At 50.9% G+C, this 16,293-nt stretch overlaps 7 protein-coding genes across 7 annotated transcripts; 4 read left to right on the top strand and 3 right to left on the bottom strand.

The window, feature by feature from the left end:
* Positions 1-286: 286 nt before the first annotated feature.
* N7509_000566 (DUF3433 domain-containing protein) lies at positions 287-4,081 on the top strand (the record flags this gene model as incomplete). The annotated part of the gene is made up of 3 exons (XM_056625203.1): positions 287-338; positions 410-3,649; positions 3,723-4,081. The coding sequence occupies 3 exons, from the start codon at positions 287-289 to the stop codon at positions 4,079-4,081; spliced, it is 3,651 nt and encodes a 1,216-aa protein (XP_056493785.1).
* A 337-nt stretch (positions 4,082-4,418) lies between these two features.
* N7509_000567 (uncharacterized protein) lies at positions 4,419-6,144 on the bottom strand (the record flags this gene model as incomplete). Its single annotated transcript, XM_056625204.1, has 5 exons — positions 4,419-4,784; positions 4,841-5,117; positions 5,166-5,442; positions 5,502-6,008; positions 6,066-6,144. The coding sequence occupies 5 exons, from the start codon at positions 6,142-6,144 to the stop codon at positions 4,419-4,421; spliced, it is 1,506 nt and encodes a 501-aa protein (XP_056493786.1).
* A 1,083-nt stretch (positions 6,145-7,227) lies between these two features.
* N7509_000568 (ketopantoate reductase family protein) lies at positions 7,228-8,400 on the bottom strand (the record flags this gene model as incomplete). Its single annotated transcript, XM_056625205.1, has 5 exons — positions 7,228-7,800; positions 7,858-8,057; positions 8,110-8,164; positions 8,215-8,308; positions 8,360-8,400. 5 exons carry the CDS (start codon positions 8,398-8,400, stop codon positions 7,228-7,230), a joined length of 963 nt encoding a protein of 320 aa, XP_056493787.1.
* A 306-nt stretch (positions 8,401-8,706) lies between these two features.
* On the bottom strand, positions 8,707-10,259 carry N7509_000569 (FMN-dependent alpha-hydroxy acid dehydrogenase; the record flags this gene model as incomplete). The annotated part of the gene is made up of 3 exons (XM_056625206.1): positions 8,707-9,049; positions 9,120-10,122; positions 10,172-10,259. The coding sequence occupies 3 exons, from the start codon at positions 10,257-10,259 to the stop codon at positions 8,707-8,709; spliced, it is 1,434 nt and encodes a 477-aa protein (XP_056493788.1).
* An 886-nt stretch (positions 10,260-11,145) lies between these two features.
* On the top strand, positions 11,146-12,256 carry N7509_000570 (uncharacterized protein; the record flags this gene model as incomplete). The annotated part of the gene is made up of 3 exons (XM_056625207.1): positions 11,146-11,479; positions 11,527-11,867; positions 11,903-12,256. The coding sequence occupies 3 exons, from the start codon at positions 11,146-11,148 to the stop codon at positions 12,254-12,256; spliced, it is 1,029 nt and encodes a 342-aa protein (XP_056493789.1).
* Positions 12,257-12,777: 521 nt separating this feature from the next.
* Positions 12,778-14,041, top strand: N7509_000571 (uncharacterized protein; the record flags this gene model as incomplete). Its single annotated transcript, XM_056625208.1, has 3 exons — positions 12,778-12,936; positions 12,999-13,166; positions 13,292-14,041. The coding sequence occupies 3 exons, from the start codon at positions 12,778-12,780 to the stop codon at positions 14,039-14,041; spliced, it is 1,077 nt and encodes a 358-aa protein (XP_056493790.1).
* An 827-nt stretch (positions 14,042-14,868) lies between these two features.
* Positions 14,869-15,330, top strand: N7509_000572 (uncharacterized protein; the record flags this gene model as incomplete). The annotated part of the gene is made up of 1 exon (XM_056625209.1): positions 14,869-15,330. The coding sequence occupies one exon, from the start codon at positions 14,869-14,871 to the stop codon at positions 15,328-15,330; it is 462 nt and encodes a 153-aa protein (XP_056493791.1).
* Positions 15,331-16,293: the final 963 nt, after the last annotated feature.

Consider the following 16,293-nt stretch of genomic DNA (forward strand, 5'->3'; position numbering starts at 1 on the left):
TACTCTGCTCTGCTCTGCTCTGCTCTGCTCTTCTCTGCCAAGCCCGCCGCGCGTCCAACTTTCTCCCTCATCAACTTCTCTCCCCGACGTCATGTTGGCTTTGGCTTTGGCTGTCCACTCTCATTTCTTGGCTACCACCATCCACTATCTCCTTGTTTTACACTTGGCCCGCCTCTGATCGGCTCTCCTTCGTTTCCGGATGCTCTCCCTCTGACCTCTGGCCTTTCCTCTCCCGTCATGATATGGCAATGCCCCTGATCGCCCCCTTCGCTCACTTCCCGTCAGCATGGCCGTTGACGCAGACAGGCGGGGACGGGGTCTTCGGGCGCAATGGGATGGTGAGTTCTGCTTGATTGCTTCTAGCATCAGATATCTTTGATCATCTTCGACTGACATGAGACCCTTACAGCCTTCATCGCTCCCTTCCGCGCCCCCGGCCCCGACCGACAACATCAACTGGGCTGGCGTCCGCTCGCCCTGCGTGCCCCCTACCTTGCGTCGCTGGTCTGCTTGATGACGACCATGTTCCTGGTCCTTGAGGGCTTGCGCCAATATAGTACTCGTCAGGGTGGTCTGGTCTTCTTTGACGATACCGACGACGTCTCCGCTCTCCAGTCCTTCGGTTACAACTATGTCCCCATCATTATCGCCCTCATCCTCCTCGTTTTTTGGTCCGTCACCGATTTCGATGTCCTCCGACTCGAGCCCTATTTCCAGCTGTCCAAACCGGGTGGTGCCCCGGCCACCGTGCTCTTCATCAACTACAACTTCGGCCAGACTATCCTCACCCCCATCAATGCCGCTCGCCGCCGCCACTGGTTGGTTCTATGGGTCTCTTTGCTGACCCTCTCCATTCGCATGATCTTGCCGGCCTTACAGAGTACCATCTTTGAGCTACGAGAAGTGCAGGTCATTCGACATGAGAATATGCAAAGTTGGCCGACTCTGGTCGGTTTGGAAACGCAAGCCACCTGGATGTCCACCCAGGCCAACGACACGGTCGACTCAGTCCTTTCCTCCGATGAACGGCTTCGCCGGTCGCGCTCCTCTCAATACGCCGTTGCCCCTGTCGAGGTCCCGGATGGTGAACAGCAAAGCGATGTGATATGGAAACTGGATCAAACGTTGTACTGGGCCGACGTATCCTGTCAGAATGTTCCCGTGAACAAAAAGCTGAATGTTTCTATCGAGACACCGGAGCATGGGCTGCAACGAGTCTCCTGGGACGCTTCGGGTATCGACTTGTCTGACACCTATGGAGCGGCGAAGGAATGCGTGCTGGATTTTCACTATGATAGCGTCTTCTTTCCCGAAACCGATTACCTCCAGGTTCGCTACTGGGAGCCCTCCATCGATGCGACGACCGAAGCCGAGTATCCCGATACAACCAAAGCATTCACCGCCACCGGCTGCGATCCGTACGACTTGTATGGCATGTTGATCTCGGTCAACGCTACAACAGATGGGTCAAAGGAGACGGAGTATTCGGCCAGCGGCCTCGCTTTCGCCTGTGATATTATGTATTACAAGGCGCAGGCCCAAGTCGCAATGCATCCCAACAGCTCGATCGAGTCGATTCGTCTGCATCATGCTACGACCCGCACTTTAACGGCCAAGGAATTCAACATCGATCACTTCCAAGCGTTGCTTTCTCAGCGTGCTCCTTATACCAGTGACATGATCTTTATCAGCAACAACTCCACGAATGGTGGCCGAACCGTGACCGAGTTACCCGTGATCAGCGAGGAGCTTGGCGATCTTCAGCCGCTGCTCACTTTGGACACTTCATCCATCATGACCCAGGCTGAATTCACTTCGAAGATCACGCGGGACGTTAAGCAGACTTTCATTCTCACCCTGGGACGTCTGTTTGACCCCGACAGGGAGCCTACCATCATCGCCGCTGTTCGCTCTACCACCCAAGTTGCCATTGCCGTCGTCACCTTTGCAGCTCTTTGGTCCGAGCTGATTTTAGGCCTGGCCGCTCTCACCGGTGTATATCTTCTCTTCCTCTATCGTTCTCGCGAAACCTTCCTTCAATGCGACCCGGGCTCGATCGGCGCCATGTGCAGTATCGCCGCCGACATATTTCACCCCAACAACATCCTCTCTGAACCGCTCGCCGAGTTCCACCAATTTTCGACCCGACAAATGCGCCGTATCTTCAAAAACGCCCGCTGTCATTGGCGATCTAGTCCTTCCGGGCATAATCGATTGGAGATTCTTGCCGAAGATGGCTCTCCAGTGCAGTTGGGTGAAAACCTCCGAACTCGCAACGACCCAATGCCTCACTTCCTAGTCATCCCTTTCTTTATTGTCGAATTCCTGGCCCTGGCGGCCGTGATAATTCTAATGGCCCTCGTCGTTCAGTCGCTCGCTCGTGATGGCCGCTTTCGACACCTGACTCAGTCGGATTCCAGCTCACTGCAAGTGGTTCTGTCATTTTTGCCTTCGGTCGTGGCCTCCTCCGTCAGCTCTCTCTGTACATCGATACACCGCAATCTCAGCGTTTTGGAACCCTGGGTCCATCTTCAACGAGGAATGGCCACGGCAAGATCATCACTATCTCTAAACTACGCCTCTCAGAGCCCTGTTGCCATCTTTTGCAAGTCCGTTCGAGATCGACATATTCTTTTGGGACTTGTATCCATCGCATGTGTCATCAATATGGTGCTGACAGTAGTGGCGGGAGGTCTTTTCACTCAAGAAATGACGTCCTCCACCCTGCCGACAAAGGATTTGACCTTAAACTATAGTTCATCCGTTTTCTGGAAAAATGATTTCGCCGCTCAATTTACCGAGTACGACCTGATTCAGACGAGCATTACGAGCGGCGTCCCCATGCTTCCCTGGACAAGCCCCAACGAATCGTTTGTACCTCTGCAGGTGCACAATCGCGACCCCGACGCTATGTATGGAGCAACTACCTTAGGTGTGGGGGCTTCCTTGGAGTGCCAGCCTCTCCTTCCAGAGAAGGGGCTTTTCCACAACAAAACCACCGGTCACAGCTATTGGAAATACCAGCTGTTCGACAACAAATCCGTGGAGTGTGAAGCCGCCATGCCGACCCGGAAAAAGGACGAGGGCATTTCGCTTTCCATTCATTTCCTGTCTCCGGGCGAGGTGAATGATTCTGATGTCTGTCAGACATCGACCGTTCTTGTTGTTGGTCGTTGGGATTATCTGCCCAATAGCACGGTCTCCGATGAAAATACCATTGCTTTGCACTGCGAGCCTCGTGTTCGACTGCAAGATTATTCTGTTGTATTCGACCCAAGAGGCCAGATCAACTACCATAAACGCATCCAAAACACTTCCGTCACAGAAGGCACCATGTTCGATAACGCCACGGTCAGCCTGGGGCAATTCAACAAGGTGTTTGCAGCTATCCCGGAGAGCTTCGTGGGAAACACTACAGCTCACAACGGCACATACAATATCTCATCATACGACTGGGCAGGATTCTTGGTTGCCCGCCTATACCAGCGCGAAGATCCTGATTTTGACTCCCTTGACCCTGCCCGTTTGACCGATCTTACCCAAACTGTCTATCAATGGGTTTACAGTACATACTTTTCCATTTGGCGGGATCTATACCTCGAAGAGCTGGACGAACCAATTCAGGCGACTAATGGCACAATCATCCGAAGTACCTGGGCGATGAAGCCATCCGTTCCATCACTCGCCATCGCGCTTATAATCATTGCATTCGATACTCTCAGTCGTCCTGGTCGTCTTTGGAACGCGACGAGGCCGATTCCGAGGCCCGCGAATGCCGCGCTCTATCGGAGCAATCATCCCATGGATTGCACACAGTCGCATGCTGAGCGATTTTGGTGATACCCACAGTTGGAACAACAGCAAAAGACGGGACCACCTCACCGCCCTAGACAAACGGTACGGCTTCCGTATGTTTATGGGCCACGATGGTCGTTGGCGATTCGCCGTAGATGAAGAGCCCAAATCAGCCGATGCTGGATCACCTCCACCTCCACCCATCCCCTCCGACTCTGATGCCAATAAAACTACCTCCATACAACTGCGGGAGTTGATTGGCACCCATCTACGGAGGCAAAATTGATGCACGGATTCTTCCGATTTTCTTTTTCTGAATCCGTGGAACGCGAAACGATTCTTCTAGTTATCATCTCTTTTTTGGGCTTTGGGGATTCTTTGTTTGATGACATTTGGATACCATACTTTGTACACTTGGAACTTGGCAAATGGGCGTTAATTCTGTTTAGATAGCATTTGGTGTTTTTGGATATAGAACGTGGACATGACATTCTGACGAGGAAGCCGGTCTTCACTTTGTCCTACTGCATGAGGCGTCGGTATAATGGTCTGGATGGCCAGCCGAGCCTTGACTGAATGAATAAGCCTTTTGACTTCTCACATTGTCTTTCCAAAGTAAGCTCTCAAGCAACCTCAACATGCTCGACCTCATGCTTCCGGTCGACCTCCCGAGTCAAAGTCACATCATGGCCATCTCGGATCAACTTCCATAGCTCGTCGGCCTTTTTCACCGGTGATCTGCTGCGGTCCATGAATGTGAGATCGACAGCCTCCAAACTAAAGCCGGCTGTCTCAGGATAGAGGAAGTAGATCATAGGCACAAAAGCAAGATTGAAAACTGCAAAAATAATGTAAGTTCGCCACCCGATGTTCTCAATTGCCACAGGAACGATCTCGATGACCACAAATGTGGACAGCCAGAGGAAGGCCGTGGCAAGACCAATTCCCTTTGAACGGTGGGCTAGAGGCAGGATTTCAGGGCCATAACACTGTGCATCCGTCAGCATAAGAAAGTCTGTTTATTGTCTGAAAATCTGGAACCTACCCAGAGTCCACCCATAAATCCCCAAGTGTAAAATGCCTGGTAAGCGAAAAGCATCACCGCGGCGACAATTCCCGAGACATGCGTGTTGATCGCCAGCATTGCAGCCATAATAGCCATCACCGAAGCCATCCCGATAGCCGAAGTGATGAATGATCTGCGTCGCCCAAGCTTCTCGATACTGTACCAGGTTCCGAAAGATGCAACCAGGAACCAGATTTGGAGGAATCCGGACATGAGAAGAGCGAAATTCCGATCAAAACCAACTGAGTTTTCGAATCTAACGAATGTTAGCAGCTATGGGGTGAAGGTTTCCATTTCCACGTACATAACAGTTGTATAATAGCTGATAGGGGTACTACCACTCCATGCCTGGCATGCATTCAAAAGACACGCAAGAAAGACACGACGACGAGATCGGACATGGTCATCTTTGAGGAGATCCATCCAACCTTTCTGCTCACTTTCAAGCGCCAAAGCATCCTGTATTTCCGCGACCGTTGTGTTCAGTGCAGTCTCGTCAAGCACCCCGCGAGAAGAGCGCAAATTTCGAAGAACGTCTGTGCCTTCTTCGTGTCGGTCATGTTGGAATAACCATTGGGGGGCTATGACTGTCTGTTAGCCTTCTGGAACCAACAAGTGAAAATCATATCTTAGAACTCACATTCCGGCATGAATAATAGCATGATGTTGAGCGTGATGCCCAAAAACGCTTGAAAAGCCATGGGAAACCGCCACGACACACTACTTTCATATACCGACAGTCCATAATCAATCCAATAAGCCAAAACTTGGCCCAAAATGAGAAAACTCAAGGAAACAGCCATAAGCATTCCACGGATTTCCCTCGTCGCCAATTCAGACTGCCAAACGCCCAGATTACTCGAGATGAGCCCAAGGCCAACTCCAGCAACAATTCGCCCGACGATCAGTTGTGCGGTAGTATAGCTCGATGCTTGAAGTATAGCTCCGACGCTAAGAATACCCGATCCCACTTGCGCGATGGCTAAACGGCCCCAGCGCCCGTTGCAGAAACTGGTCCCCAAACATCCAAATAGACACCCGATAACAAAGAGAGCTGTGACAGTACCTTCCATCGAAGAACTGAGATGGAAGGTCTCTTTGAATGCATCAGCTGTCAGGAGACCGCCGATGACGCCGTCATCATAGCCTGGTACGAATTAGTACTCGGCGATGGGAAATCAAATCACAGTGGATCGCAACATGCCAAAAATGACGAAGCCCATTCCAGTGGAACAGGAAATGCCTGCCATGAGGCTGCGGCCTGATAGGCCGAGAGAAACCATCCTGAATGCTTATCTGGAATTCCCACAACCTCTCGATTTCTCTTATGTCTTCGATACTACAAGGTGCGATTCTTAAAGATGATGCTTCAAGTAGTGCGTGGATCTTACTTCGCGACCATTCGCGACCATTTATACCCCGATGATCATTGAGCCGTCTGACAAGCTTTCAGAGTGGGGTGGATGCTCTCTCATTTATGGAGAAACTGTGCGAGGAGGGGGTTGATCTACATCATCGTCCCACGGGGTAAAGATCCTGCGCGGGGAACGTGGGGGTCCCATGAATGTCGGGATATGTTACTTCTATTTTGGCTTTTGGGATTCGTACTAGGACTCCTCTTTTGGGGTTATTGGGGAGACGAATCTAAGTTGAGAGGGAGAAGTACACCCACGACACCACGGGCCCGAAATGAATGTTTTTCAAGCGTTATATAGATGTGTGCAAAATTTGGACATTGTAATGATTACTCCAAGTAAGTCAAAGCATATTTCACAGATGTACTTAACTATTCATGAGGCCCGAGCCCCTATCTTGCTTTCTCTGCCACCTCTCTAGAGACCCTGCACTTATGAATGGTATAAAATGGGGTAAGACAACAACATTGCAGAATAGAGTATCAATTATTGAGGGCCTAATGCCTATTAAGGATTCCCTCACAGATAGTATCTCTTGCGGAATAGAATACTAGTACTTCTCACCAACTAGATCCTATGGCGGGTTTCAAAATAGAGAGCTGGAACCCAGTCTCCCACTCAAAAATGTACTGATGCAGTTTCAGAACTTCTGCTCTGTTGAGGTACCAGTGATTTTGGATCGAGGATAGGTCAAGATGTTGAGCAACTGTCTCAGGGGGGATTATAAAACGCTCGCAGATTACCCCTGGCATACAATAGAGCTACTAGTAATAGGGCTGTACCTACCCCCGCGCGGAGTGGGATAACGTGGGGGAGACTCTTTATATCAAGAAGTTGACGGGACTGATCAAACGAGTACACTATCCCCCATTGGTGGAAATAAATTAGATTCGAGAAGCCTATATAGTTGTAGGTAGGTGTTGGGGGTTAACTACTCCACGCATCATACCGCTACAGTGCAGCTCGAATTCGGCCGTCCACCGCACGCAAAATCACGTAGAGACTCTCAAGATATGGCGCTGGAATCCCCAATTCTCGGGACTTCCGTACTGGGAATCCAAGAATAACGTCAATTTCCATCGGTCGATTGCTCTTGCAATCGGTCTGCATGCTGCTACCGATGCCGGGCATGGCATTGATTCGGTCCATCAATTGATCAATTAGGCCATCTTCAAGCTGCACACCACAACCACGAGCAACTTGAATAACCTCATGCATGAGTCTTCGCGTGTAAGGCTCCGCGTCGGGTGAGGAATGCAGCCAAGTTTGTGTGTCGACCATGGTCAGTGTCGTAAGCGAGTTCCAGGCGACATTCCAAACCACCTTCTCCCATCGCTGGGGTTGCATGTCCTCGAGAACAGTAAACTTAGTCTCGCCCTTCTGGAGAAGCGCGACAAAAGTATCCAAGCGCTGCTGCTCAGTCGCTTTGTTCACTTGTGGATTGGGAAACAAACCGATTTGCATATCTTCGGACTTGGTGTGGTTGATGATACCGGGGCTGTTTTGGATGGCGCCGACCCAAGTCTGTAAACAAAGAAGTGTTAATTGAGTGCTCATCTGAGAGTATAGCACCCTACTTACCACACAGGTCAGAATAGAATTCTTAGGAAATTGATTGCGGAAAGCCTCCTCGTTCCCAACGCCATTTTGGATAATCACAATCGTGGTGCGATCCTGGTCTACCACTGGAGCCAATCTCACTGCAACATCTTCCTGGTCGATGGCCTTGTGCGCACAAACGACATAATCGACAGGGCCAGCCTCAGCGGGTGATCTCACCACTGTGTCCGTCAGCAAATCCGATAGCGAAGAGGAATTGAATGAACTTCTCACCTTGATGCGGGCGAAAGGTGTGATTCCCGTGGTTCTCGCTATTGATGGTAATTCCCTTTTTCGTGTGAGTAACTTGTGGAAAATCAAGTGTTGATGCGAACGCACATTAGCCTTGACAGCATCGTAGTTAGAGCGTGCGACCACTGTCAGTCGCACGCGGTCGGAACGACTCAGAATGAACGCATAGAAAGAGCCAATACTGCAGGATGTTAGAGATACCAATCACTGGGCGATTCGGTGTAAAACTCACGCTCCTAGGCCGTATAGAAGGACGTCGATTTTGTCGGACATGATGCTGATGAGGATGGAAAGCGACGACGCATTGCAGAATCTAGCTTTATTGGGCCCCCCTCACGATCGGCCAAACATCCCACCATCAGCGACCCCCGCAAATCCTGGCGGGGTTCGGTGGTTGTCCGCGTGGGGGTTGTGGATGCGCGGCTTGGAAGTTGGGGGGGGAGGGTAAGATGAAGGTTAGTAGTTTGCTTCTTGCAACACCAATTCGCAGTAGCTAGCGAAAGATTACTGCAGTATTTACGGGAGACTCGGAAGGAGTATTTTGATGATGTTGAAGTAGATTACACGGTTGATGATTGACTATAACTTCACGCTTCCCACCAAATCTCGCTCCAGCCGGCTCGTATTGAGCATCTCTGGCTTGAGATCCTTTAGACTGGTCGCACCCAAGAAGGTCATATTGGCTTCGATCTCCTGTCGTAGAATTTGCAACATGCGACGAACTCCCTTTTCTCCATACCCGGCTGATAGACTGTATAAGAATGGTCGCCCCAAGCCGACAGCTGTGGCGCCAAGCGCAATGGCCTTGAGGATGTCCGTACCGCGACGAATGCCACCATCGATGAAAATCTGCATTTTGCCATCGAGCAGATGCGGTGCGAACTTTCGAATCTCTAGTAGAGTAAGAAGTGGCGGTTGTGCCCTGTGATGTAGGTCATTGTTAGTATACTACGCCATAATCCCCGACACATCCAAGGATAGTTTTCACATACGTATCTTGGGATCGACCCCCATGGTTAGACAAGACGATCCCCTGGACGCCGTGTTCATATGCAAGGACTGCATCTTCAACACACTGAATGCCTTTAATGACAACTGGCAAATCGGTCAATTCCCGTAGCCAGGTCAGAATATCCCAGTCGATGAACGGGGAGATCGAGCTAGCCATAATCTTAGCCACTCCCTCGCCCTGGGCATCGCTATCGGTTGCGGACACATCGAGATTCAAGCGCTCGTCCATCTCTCGTTTGCCCACGACTGGTGAATCAACAGTGATCCAAATCGCGCGGGCTCCGGCTTTGACTGCGCGCTTGACCATCTCGACGGACTTGGACATATCGCGATTGACGTATAACTGGAAGAAGAGTGGCTGGTCTTCCGCGACACGACTCTCTCGTACTTTTTCAACGGACATGCTAGACCCATTGGCAAGAACCTGGGCAAGTAGCTCTCTGCCCGCCGCAGCCGCAAGGGCGCACTCTCCATCAGGATGAGCATATTTGGCGACGCCGACCGGCGACATGTATATTGGGAGCGCGACCGAATGGCCTAGGATGGATGTAGTGGTGTCCACGCTCGGGATCTTCTTAAGTATGCGAGGTCGAAGTGCGACCTTCTGGTATGCCTTCGCATTATTCCGCTTGCTGATCTCGTCATCGGCAGCCGATGCATAGTAAGCCCAGGCATTGGGAGCGAGATATCGTTGCGCGACTTGTTCGAAATCGTGGAGGTTGATAAGGGTATTGAGCGGTGGAGGTGGAGGGGGATCATCTGAATCCGTTGGCTTTGGTGATGAACTTTTGGCGTTTCTCTTCGTCGCATCTGCTTTTGTGATCTCGGCCAGCTCCGCTGCTTCGATGTGTCCACGCAGAGCGGTCTCTGGCAGCGTCTCAGCCAGCAGCTCCGGCGAATGCACCGAGTCGAAATCACTGGTTGCATCTCGACCGGCACATCTTAGAATCACTTTCGAACCTCCAGGGTGTTCATCCAAGAAATCTGAACCCAGTTAACTCAGAGTGGACTCAGCCGAAGCAATTGGACATACCTGTCACGTCGTAAACAGCCCCGTGGATGGCAACCCAGCAGGACTGCCGATTGCTATGTTCTTGAATTTGGGCGCGTGTCACTGTCATAATTTGATGTCTTCAATTTAATTGCTTGCGCGCGAGTGAATTTGCGGGCGAGGGCGTAAAAGTAGATTTCGTGTCAGACGATCCCGAATCCCCGCATGGAGTGAGTGGATGCGTGGGGGTCACGCCATCTGCCTTCGACTGACTGCAAGCTTTCAACTCCACTCCGCCCAACTCCAGGATACGTCGATCGTCCCATTATGGGGTTAGCGGGGAAGTCAGGGACTCAGGGTGAAACAGGACGGATACTCGTAGTATCCATCACGCAAGGTGGGAAAATGATGAGAGACTCGGAGAGCCTTCAAGTTGGAATATATCTCGCAGTGATGGTCCGAGTCTACTACTCGTCATATGCAATTGTATGAGAGATTTGACCATGGCGGACACAGAAATTCCCTCCAACCCGCACTGCAAAAGTCCACAATGGCATCAGGATGCCGCGCTGGCACTTTGAGGATGCCAGAGTCATGTGATACGTCATCTCCGCAAGCGCGTAGACATCCCAAGTTCAAGTTCCCAGTCTATCACAATCGACATGAAATCCATTTTTGATTTACCTGATGGCCATTGCTATTGCTTCCTCGATATTCTCGAGGCGTAGCTTTCCATTGAGAAGAATTTCACGTCTATCCACGGTTTCCAAGCCCATAACCACCCATTCGGACTCCCGCCAACTGGACCAACCCCTTCATATTTCTACTATTGACGCGGAACCACTTCATCACTATGGACGAGGCGGCTACTACCCAGTTACCCTGGGGAAAATCTGAAATCTGGGCGATATAAGGTCCTGCATAAGCTGGGATGGGGTGGATACTCGACAGTTTGGGCGGCAAGAGATCAAAGGTTGTACAAAATCATATTTTGTGAAGGGCCCTGCTAACGGAGTATGGAAATATATAGGGAAGGAGCCTATGTTGCTCTCAAAATATCGGGTTCGGAATCAGCAGATGGAGAAAGAAGAGAGCTCCAAATCATGCAGGAGTTGGCATCTCATCACCCTCGTCCGAAACACATGATATACCTGCTTGACGATTTCGAACTAAAGAGCCCGAATGGATGTCACCAATGTATGATCTATGAGCTCTTAGGCCCAAATATTCCGGATACAATTGATACACACTTTCCTAGCGGCAGGTTACCCGGGAAACTTGCCAAAGCCATTGCAAAACAGAGTCTAATCGGGCTTGATGCACTGCACCAAAAGGGTATTGGACATGGAGGTACGCCCCTTTCTCGAAATATATTGAGAAATTCTTACGTTGAAAAGATCTCCATACCCGCAACCTGGCCTTCACCTTGCCACATATAGGCAATCTCACCGAAGAACAATTCATGGAGATGCTCGGGAAGCCAGAGATTGGGCATATCCGAAGATATGACGGGAAAAGTCTAGAGCCTGGCATTCCGAAATACGTTATGAAACCAGCATCACATCTGAACCAACTTTGGAATTCGGCTCCGACAATCAAAATACTCGATTTTGGGCAAACATTTTTACCCACCGCAGTTCCCCAAACGCTGCACACTCCGTTGCCTATCAGTGCACCAGAGGTTCTTTTCAAAGATAGCATTGATTATCGTGTTGACCTATGGAGTATGGGCTGTATGGTGAGTGAATGATTGGGGTGAACACCGTACGGTAGTTACTGATGGATCGGCAGATTTTTGAACTCTTCATGGGCCAGCCGCCATTCGATACTTTCTTGATAACACCTCCGATTCTCATCGGTCAAATGTGTGAGCTGGCAAGCGATGATCTACCTCAAAGATGGCGAGGGACTTTGGATACGATGAACGAGGGATCAAGCGACGAAGATACTGGGCTAAATTTACAGAAATGGCTGGAAGAACTGTACTTCGGTGGCCCGCCTAACCCCGATTTGACAAGAGATGATATTTCGAAGCTAGGATTAATCATTGGGAAGCTATTGTGCTTTGAGCCATCTGCAAGAGCGTCGGCGAGACAAATTCTTGATGACCCTTGGTTTCAAGGGTAAACAGTTGCGAAATTTGATCTGTTCTGCCAAGTTCTTGAATAACCGCATATCTATTAATCTATACGTGTCTTCGAAGGTTTAATTGCATATATCTAATGAGCGAAATCAGCCTGGAACTATAGATCTAAGGCTTATATTAAACCACATCGACCTGCGTCAAAAAACCAAGTCTTAGTCTAGATCTTCAATAGGAGATAGTCAGATACGAATCATCTACCTCTCGCGGTCCTAATTTCATGACGCTGCCCAGCTTCCAAGGTTCCTGTGGCTGAATTCTTCCACCAATCATCCCCGCCACGGCAAAGCGTGGGGAAACCCTCGGCCCAACTCCGGAGCTTCTCCGCATTTTGCGAATCTCCCTCGCCATTCTCCGCGATTTGTACCCCCGCGTGGGATGTCGTGGGATGCCGTGGGATGTCAATGGAGGGGAAACGCATGAGAAAGACAGAGGGGAAGATTCATATACTGGATACTTTCCCCGCGATCGCATTTTCTCTACAACTCTACTAAACTGCTGCACCATGGCCAAGATCAAGTCTATCGAATACTTCAGGGTAAAGCCCCGCTGGCTTTTCGTCAAGGTCACTGACGATGAGGGCAAGTTTGGTTGGGGTGAAGGAACCCTTGAAGGTCACTCTCTGGCCGTCGAGGGCGCGTTGGACGAGATCATCGTTCGTCTCGTTGGGCTGGAGGCAGAGTCAGTTGTCATCCTCGCGAATCCTTTTCTTCTGGATCCCTTTAGCTGACGAATGATAGTGACATTGAGCACATTTGGCAATTGATTTGGCGACTTGGCTTCTACCGCGGCGGCCCCGTCTTCATGTCTGCAATGTCCGGCATTGACATCGCGCTATGGGATCTCAAGGGCCGTCGATTGGGAGTGCCCGTTTACCAGCTGCTGGGCGGCAAGGTGCGATCTAAGGTGCAGGTATACGCCTGGATTGGAGGTGATCGACCCAGCGACGTCGAGGCTGCTGCGTGAGTATTCCCTGCTGTGCAAGTGATGCATCCGTTGTTCTAACATCTCCTAGCAAGGCTCGCATTGCCCAAGGACTCAAGTGTATCAAGATGAACGCCACCGAAGACATCAACTGGCTCGACTCCCCCGCTGCCCTCCAATCCTGCGTCGACCGTCTGAAGCAAGTGAAGGCCCTGGGCCTAGATGCTGGACTCGATTTCCACGGCCGTCTACACCGACCTATGGCCAAGCAGCTCGCCAAAGCTCTAGAACCCTACCAGCCTCTCTTCATTGAGGAGCCACTCCTCTGCGAGCACCCCGAGGCTATTAAGCAGCTCTCAAACTACACAACCATCCCAATTGCCTTCGGAGAACGTCTATATACCCGCTGGGACGTAAAGCGCTTCCTCGAAGACTCTTCTGTCGACGTTCTTCAGCCTGATATCGCGCACGCCGGCGGAATCTCAGAGACAAAGCGGATTGCGACACTGGCTGAAACTTACGATGTTGCTATCGCGCCACACTGCCCTCTTGGCCCTATCGCTCTTGCGGCATCAATGCAGGTGGCCATTTCCACCCCCAACTTTGTCATTCAGGAGATGTCGCTGGGTATGCACTACAATGTTGAGGCGGGAGATATCGACCTGAATAGCTATCTCATCGATAAGACCGTATTTGATATCAAGGAGGGATATGTGGATGCACTTCAAAAGCCTGGTATTGGAATTGAGATTGATGAGGATTTGGTTCGCCGGATTAGCAAGGAGACTGAGCCCTGGCAGCCAAAGGAGTTCCACGGGCCTGATGGGTCGATTCGCGAGTGGTAAATTAGTAATAGAGTATATACAGTCATGTTAAATGCAAGGTCTGCCGGACGACCCTTTTTCTACAGCTACATAAGATCAGTGTTAGTAGCTACTAGCAGCCACGGGTAGTCAATCAATTGGCGTATGCTGGATACCGAGATTCGATTACCTCAGACTTTGGGAACCAGAGATTGTGTCGTCTCGACCCTTGTAGGCGTGAGATGTCGCCAATCTCTGACATGTAGTTTGACTTTTCGGTGAATAGTCCGTCCCTCTTCTCAGCTCGACAACCCCAACCCCCCCCTCCCCCTCAAATCTGCGGGGTGGGCGTGGGGGCTCGGGGAACTTTGGCGCGCGGTATATAGAAGATCGCACTTCTCCCCGTGAAGCCAACGCACACAAACCGCACCATGGATCTCTTTTCACTTACAGGTAGAACGGCATTGATTACGGGCGGCACCCGAGGAATCGGCCAGGCCATGGCCATCGCGCTGGCGGAGGCGGGTGCAGACATTGTGCTGATCCAAGTAAGCAGACCTTGATGCGAAAATCGCAGACCCCCGAGAATAAAAGGTTAACAAATGGCAGAGAGATACTAGGAACCAGGGTACCAAGCAGCTGATTGAACAACTCGGACGAAAAGCGACAATTTACACGGCGGACCTTGCCTCGCAAGAATCTATCTCCTCCTTAGTATCGACGGTGACCCAGGATGGGCATGATATCGACATTCTTTTGAACTGTGCGGGGATTCAGCGGCGGCACCCAAGCCACCAGTTTCCACTGGAAGACTGGGACGAGGTGAGTATTTGATTGCTATCAGCTTAACTCGAACCGGACCTTGGCTAATGCTGGATTTATTGCAGGTTCTTCAAGTCAATCTCACCACCGTCTTTACCCTTTGCCGTGATGTCGGAGCCTACATGTTGACTCGGCCACCCAACAAATCCGGTTCCCGCGGCAGCATCATCAACGTCGCCTCGCTAGTCTCCTTCCAAGGCGGTTTGACAGTACCTGCCTACGCCGCGGCCAAGGGAGGTGTCGCCCAACTGACCAAGGCCCTCTCGAACGAATGGGCATCCAAGGGGATCAATGTGAACGCGATTGCACCGGGTTATGTCGCGACCGACATGAACACGGCCCTCATTCAGGACCAGGAGCGGGCGGCCAGCATTCTTGCACGAATTCCCGCGGGACGTTGGGGGGATCCGGAGGACTTCAAGGGATCGGTGGTGTATCTGGCGAGTCGAGCGAGCGCGTACGTTAGTGGTGAAATCTTGACGGTGGATGGTGGGTGGATGGGTCGATAGTACAGCACTGTGAGTAGACGAACATGTGTAAATATTGTGCACATATTGTACTCCGTACTGTACTCCGTATGTAGATCCCGATCGGGATCAAAACAAGATCAATGCATGCGTTTTTTTTTCTTGCTTTGGCCTTCCGTCCTCACTCCACTCTATCCACTCTCGATCTCATGATCTCATTCTGCAGAATCGTGTGTTCGTGACGATTGGAGCGGGCTGGTTCGGGACTCCACCACGGGATGCGGCGCCACCGAACTATCGACAGAGCTGAGATGGTGCCGCAGATGGCGTGTTGGTCGCACAAAGTACGAGATAGTACTCGTAGAATATTATTTCCCATACTCCGTGGAAGAATGCAGAAGTAACATAGAGGAGAAAACAAAGGAGGAGAGTACTCGTAGATGTAGAAGAGAAGAGAAGAGAAGAAGAGGAAGGTGGGAGAGTCAGGTGATTGGGGAATGCCAAGGCTTGCCGATCGCAGTTCGCAGGTCGCGCCTTCCCTGAGTTCACTTTTGGTGCCTTGAGGACCTCGCTCTTTCCTTTTGAACACACAAACACAAACACAAACACCGAGCACATGAACACCGAGCACATGACCTCAACATGTGACTTTCTACTTCCTCTTCTCCCACCAGCATTAAGCTTCAATTAAGATACCACAATTGACCACAATGTACTCTCTGTGCACCGAGAGTCCGAGACCTACATACAGTCTGCCGCTGTCATCGAATGTCTGATTCTTGGTCCCCAATTCTTCCTGTCGCTCCACAACCCGCCCCGCAAGGGTTGCCGATCCCGACAATCGTGCACCGAGTTCAGCTCCGGCGAGCATGATTTCTGCAAGTCGACCAATTCTCCTCCACATCTCTCCAGTCGAGATCTTGATCGGCCCACGATGTGCAAGATGCCCAGCTTTCACTGGGTTGTCGCTGCCAGTCACCCGGCAACCCTCAAACTATATCCACC

The sequence above is a fragment of the Penicillium cosmopolitanum genome (assembly GCF_028827165.1).
Source record: "Penicillium cosmopolitanum strain IBT 29677 chromosome Unknown utg000003l:1.0-3747932.0:1.0-3751027.0, whole genome shotgun sequence".
Taxonomy (NCBI): Eukaryota; Fungi; Ascomycota; class Eurotiomycetes; order Eurotiales; family Aspergillaceae; genus Penicillium; species Penicillium cosmopolitanum.